Source organism: Colobus angolensis, unplaced genomic scaffold (assembly GCF_000951035.1).
Source record: "Colobus angolensis palliatus isolate OR3802 unplaced genomic scaffold, Cang.pa_1.0 Scaffold7, whole genome shotgun sequence".
NCBI classification, from domain to species: Eukaryota; Metazoa; Chordata; class Mammalia; order Primates; family Cercopithecidae; genus Colobus; species Colobus angolensis.
The window spans coordinates 656,508-662,753 of NW_012120709.1; the positions used below are offsets into that span (position 1 = coordinate 656,508).

A 6,246-nucleotide genomic window follows, 5' to 3' on the forward strand; every position below is an offset into this window, starting at 1 on the left:
TCGCACTCCCCAGGGCTGCGAAGCCTGGCAAGTAACCTCTTCAACTGGACGCTCTCCTACAGGGCAGACTCGGACATCTTCGTGCCTTACGGCTACCTCTACCCCAGGAGCCACCCTGGCGACCAGCCGTCAGGCCTGGCCCCGCCACTGTCGCGGAAACAGGGGCTAGTGGCATGGGTGGTGAGCCACTGGGACGAGCGCCAGGCCCGGGTCCGCTACTACCACCAGCTGAGCCAACACGTGGCTGTGGACGTATTCGGCCGGGGCGGGCCCGGGCAGCCGGTGCCCGAAATTGGGCTCCTGCACACAGTGGCCCGCTACAAGTTCTACCTGGCTTTCGAGAACTCGCAGCACCTGGATTATATCACCGAGAAGCTCTGGCGCAACGCGTTGCTTGCTGGGGCAGTGCCGGTGGTGCTGGGCCCCGACCGTGCCAACTACGAGCGCTTCATGCCCCGCGGCGCCTTCATCCATGTGGACGACTTCCCAAGTGCCTCCTCCCTGGCCTCGTACCTGCTTTTCCTAGACCGCAACCCCGCGGTCTATCGCCGCTACTTCCACTGGCGCCGGAGGTACGCTGTCCACATCACCTCCTTCTGGGACGAGCCTTGGTGCCGGGTCTGCCAGGCTGTCCAGAGGGCTGGGGACCGGCCCAAGAGCATACGCAACTTGGCCAGCTGGTTTGAGCGGTGAAGCCGCCCTCCCCTGGAAGTGACCCAGGGGAGGTCAACTTGTCAGCTTTTTGATCCTCTACTGTGCATCTCCTTGACTGCCGAATCATGAGAGTAAGTTCTTCAAACACCTATTTTTGCCCTATGGGAAAAAGGCGATTTTACCAATGAACATTACTCGATGGGGGCCCGGTTTCCATATTTTTTGCACAGCTAGCAGTTGGGCCCCCTTTGCTGTTGATGAGCATCATTGTTTAGGGGTGAAGGAGGGGGTTCTTCTTCACCTTGTAACCAGTGCAGAAATGAAATAGCTTGGCTGCGAGAAGCCGTTGAGGCGGTTTCTCTGAATTTCCCCGTCTGCCATAGGCCGGATTTGTGCCCCGTGCAGCCTCCAAATCTCATACACACTGTTCCCGATTCACATTTTTCTGGACGGAGGTGAAGCAAATTTCTGGTTGTAGAAGGAGGCTTGTTGGTGGAGAGTGGAAGGACTGTGGCTGCAGGTGGGTCTTTGTTGTTTGGATTCCTCACAGCCTTGGTTCCTGAGAAAGGTGAGGAGGGCAGTCCAAGAGGGACCGCTGACTTCTTTAATAAGTACCATCTGTTCCCCTGTCCTATGAATGGAAGCAAAATGCTGGATTGTCCTTGGAGGAGAGTTAAGATGAATACATGGGTGCACCTCACTTTACGTAAGAAATGTATTCCTGAAAAGCTGCATTTAAATCAAGTCCCAAATTCACTGACTTAGGGGAGTTCAGTGTTTAATGAAACCCTATGGAGAATTTATCCCTTTACAATGTGAATAAGCATCTCCTAATGTTTCTTCTGTCTTTATGGTTTTCCATAACCTGGATTTTTTAAAGGCATATTAAAATTACAGATGTGAAAATAAAGCAGAAGCAACCTTCTTCCCTCTTTCCAGAAAACCAGTCTGTGTTTACAGACAGAAGAGAAGGAAGCCACAGTGTCACTTCCACACAATTATTTATTTCATGTCTTTACTGGACCTGAAATTTAAACTGCAATGCCAGTCCTGCAGGAGTGCTGGCATTACCCTCTGCAGAACAATGAAAGGTATTGCACTACATTATGGAACAATGTAAAAGAAAAAAAAGTTTCATGATGTCTGTTAGTGGCAGTTTTTGTTTATCTCTGTCAGTTTTTAGTTAAATGTTTAGATCCTCAGAACTACATTAGTGCCTACTATTAACTTACTCTTGTCTCTTGTTAAAGGCTAAATCTGCACTTCTCCCTGGTGCCAGCAGGTTCCCCTCATAGTCAACGTAGTGGTATAGCATATCCTCACATTTCCAGTGCCCTTGAGACTGTGCTGTGGAACCAATCTTGAACATACGTGCATTGATTTCACAAACTGAGTGAGCAGCATATTCAGCAGGTGCCACTACATACCTACTCTGTGCCATACACTGAGCTTGAGGCCCTAGGGAAGATAATTATACAAGGCAAAGTCCTTCTCTTTAGGGCGCTTATAATCTGTCACTTTCAAAAAGTAAACGTGACTGATAAAACAAGTGGCAGAACCTGTTTGATTACTGTGACAGTCTTAATGATACCATAAATCAATATTAGAAAGCTAGTTGACTTAAAGCCTGAAATAATGGGAGTTTTCGCTTCCACTTATTAGAATAAGGACCCTCAATGACTAATTATTGTGGATAGGGTCAAGATTAACTAGTTTTATGCAGAGTTCTGCTGTAAATAGTCATTTTGCATTTGATTAGTGCAATTATCTGAATCAAAAAGCAAGTTTTACCTCTCTGTACATGTTTTTGCAGACATACTTGAAAAATTCACTTAAATCTAGGTGCTTCAGTTCACTTTCTTGAGAGGAGAAATGAAAAGCTGTGGAGAAAATGTCCTCATTGAAGTTTTATAGTGAGGGCAGAATTACAATTACAAAGTGCCAGCCACCGAATAAAGATAAAAGTTCAGTTCTTAAAATGAGTTTTTATGAGGTAACAGTCAGTGATCTTGGTGTTCCTGGGATTCTACATGGGGCAGTGGGAAAGAGTTCAGGTTTTGAAGGTAACCTAGTTTAGGTCTGAATTCCAGCTATGTGACATTGGGTAAATTCGTAGTAGCCCTGAGCCTCAGCTTCCTCATCTGTAAAATGACTGAGGAAAATACTTCACAAGCTCATTTTGAGCACTTTAGGAAGTGAAAGTACCTAAAATAGCAGGCACCCAACTGATGATTTTATATCTTCCTTCTTTGCTTGCAGTGATTTCAGGATATCCTCTTACCATTTATAGGTCTAAAATTATATCTGAAGGTATATTGTAGAATAAATCTAAAATAAAAAGGATGGTGCCTCATATCATGTATTTTAAATGAGTCCCTAAAGCTAAGCCATATTTCAAGAATCATGATTACCATTTAGATTAAGCTGGACTTGCGAACACCTAGGCTTTCTTTGAATACATATTTTTTTGTTTGTTTTGGTCAAGCTCTATAGTTAAATTAGTATCATTTATTTTACCAATTTTTTTAGTATTAAGTCCATTTAGAACCATATTTATGGAATATTTAGCATGAGGAAGGTATAATTGCATTTTTTTTTTTTTTTTGAGACGGAGTCTCTCACTGTCACCCCGGCTGGAGTGCAGTGGCACGATCTCGGCTCACTGCAACCTCCGCCTCCTGGGTTCAGGCGATTCTCCTGCCTCAGCCTCCTGAGCAGCTGAGACTAAAGACACCCGCCACGACGCCCAGCCAATTTTTTGTATTTTTGGTAGAGACTGAGTTTCACCATGTTGGGCAGGCTGGTCTTAAACTCCTGACCTTGTGATCTGCCTGCCTCTGCTTCTCAAAGTGCTGGGATTACAGGTGTGAGCCAGCGTGCCCAGCCATTGCATTTTTACTCACATACACGTTGTTAATATGGAACAATTTGTTAACACTAATCTCATCAGAGAGTAAGATAAATGTGGCAATTGCTCATTTTATTTTGCATATATTAAATTGAGTAGGTTCAGCTCTAACATACCTTAAGAAAAATGCATATCAGTGCACTGTATGTATTTCAAAATGCCTTTCCTATGATTGTCATATCCTCCTTTAAGGCTTTTCCCTCAAATTTATTACAAATTTAGTATTTTTAGTACTTGATGACTCTAATTACATGAATGCACCTGGAATGACATTTGTATCAGAAGACAGTCTGACTTGCTTTCAGTATTCACAAGTTCTTTCCAGTTTCCAAGTCTTTCCCTAGCAGTAATTCAGGGGAGAAAGGTTGGTTACATGTAAAGAGTGTGCAGTTTGGAGTCAGAACCTGGGTATGTGACTCTGTGGCCTTGATGAAGCAAGTTATTTAAACTCTTGAGTTTTAGCTTTCTCCTTTATAATGCATGAATGCCCATCCCCCTACAAAACAAAGATTAAATGTGATGATGTATGCCAACATGCTTTGTATATTGTAAAGTGCCATATAATTATAAGATGTTCTAAATTTTCGAGGATCTAAACCAGGGATTGGCAAACGTTTTTCCAGAGAGTAAATATTTCACATTTTGCATATATAATTTATGGAGGTGTTAAGAGGATAGATTAGACACTTGAAGTACTCAGGATAGTGCCTGGCATGTAGGAAGCACCTGGAAAATATTCGCTGTGATTACCATCAGTCCATTTTACCGGGGAAGGAGCCAAGGTCCAGGCCCACTGAAGGACGTGCATAAGATTACAGTAGCAGTGGCAGAACCAGCCATGCTTGTGCAAATCACAACCCCTTTGAGCCTCTGTCACCTGAACTGCAAAATGAGTGGGTTAGACAAAATTATCTCTTGGGACCTCCTAGTTCCACTTGCTGTCATTCTACTAACTGGCACCCTAAGGTTGAAAGTGCTAATCTGCTTTCCAATGTGGCTTCCTTACAGTCTGGAACTGACAATATGCAGGAGCAGTAAACTGGTAGAAAACCAGGAATCAGAGAAAGAAAATATGATTTAGCTTCAAAGATGTAAATTACATATATAGTATACTATCTATTTTTTTAAAGCATTATATGCCTCAGATATCAGGGAAAGGAGCCAAGTCCTTGGTATTTAGTTTGGTGAATACTTGCATTGAATACATGTCAAGAGGTCATTTTTGAATGTGTCTCAGGGATTTGTATGCTACAGATTATTTTAACAAATCAAGTGTTTATGTACACGTTCAGATTTTTTGACAAAATGATTAAAATAATGAGATGGAAAATGACTCCTTGTTTATAATGTATATCCTCCATGCACTAATGTGTTCAGTCCTCACCCATGGGATATTTCTTGGCTTGGGGCAGTTTCAGTAAGTTCACTAGTTCTAGACTGGTAATTGGAATGTGATGGCTTTGCCTCTTCTGTGTTGCACCAAGTCCAATTCAGCTGGTCCTCTTGTTCTTTCTTGCCTGTCTTTTCCACTTTATTCTGAGGAATCATCTCCAAGGGCATAAGTAGTATACTCCTTGCTCTCAGTCCAGTTTATTTTACTAAGTGCTCTGATGTGATGCCCTCCATGTATTGTCTTTAGCTCTAAATGCCATAAATTAAATGCCATTTTAAAAAGAGTGGGATCAGAACTGGGAACATGATGATGGGCAGACAGAAGGGGAGGCAAGCTTTCTTCTTAACAGCCAATGCTCAAATTATTGAAATAGGAAAATATGAAGTGGTAATAAACACCAACTATTGTCTCTTCTACCTGCCTTCCTCCAACACCACACACACATGCACGCACGCACATACATTCTGACATGTTCTTTTAAGTACAGACTTTGAAAAATGATGACGACCAGCTGAAGATAGGAGCAGGACTGGCAAGAAAAAAGGACTCAATAATGAATGAGTAAAAAGAAAAGTGCATTATAAAATAGAGCAGGCGGTGAATATAGATGGGGAGTGAAGAGAAAAAGAAAGATGGGGGTGGGGATAAAAGTACAAAGTGAAGAGAAGGAAGATCAGATAGAATAAAGGGAGAGGCTAGGAAACAAGAAAAGTAGAGGAAAGATAAGGGTTAAACAACAAGAGTGACGGGACAAAGGAGAAACACATGCAGCAAGAATGAAGAAATGGGTTAAAATCCACCACTCTCTGCCACAATGCTGAAAAGAAACCTTTGCTCCAGCTTGAAACAGCATCTGTCGGCAAATGGGGAGTGAAATTAAGAAGTCTGAATTCACTGACAGAGAAAGTCAGAAACTTAGCAAGAAATCACCCAACATTTTAGCAGAAATATAGAACTGACATGATGATTGATTCATGACAACAGATTCTTGAACTTGAATGAAGGTCCTTTTTTTCATCTTGGAAAATTCACATTCATGGCCATTTTTTCCTTCCTAGACAGCGTATTTTATCTGTACTCAATATTCACTTTTAAAGAAATCTACTTTGTTATATTGTCATAATCACCAATTTACTGTTTTAAAGAATAGAAGGCCAGGAGTGGTGACTCACGCCTGTAATCCCAGCACTTTGGGAGCCTGAGGCGGGCGGATCACGAGGTCAGGAGATTGAGACCATCCTGGCTAACACAGTGAAACCCCATCTCTACTAAAAATACAAAAAATTAGCTA

The 6,246-nt window shown here is 42.5% G+C and overlaps 1 protein-coding gene across 1 annotated transcript; it reads left to right on the forward strand.

Annotated features, from left to right (window-relative positions):
• Window positions 1-6: 6 nt before the first annotated feature.
• On the forward strand, window positions 7-4,895 carry FUT4 (fucosyltransferase 4 (alpha (1,3) fucosyltransferase, myeloid-specific); the record flags this gene model as incomplete). Its single annotated transcript, XM_011926573.1, has 2 exons — window positions 7-2,999; window positions 3,054-4,895. A coding segment is annotated over one exon (687 nt), but the record flags the coding sequence as incomplete, so codon positions are not given.
• Window positions 4,896-6,246: the final 1,351 nt, after the last annotated feature.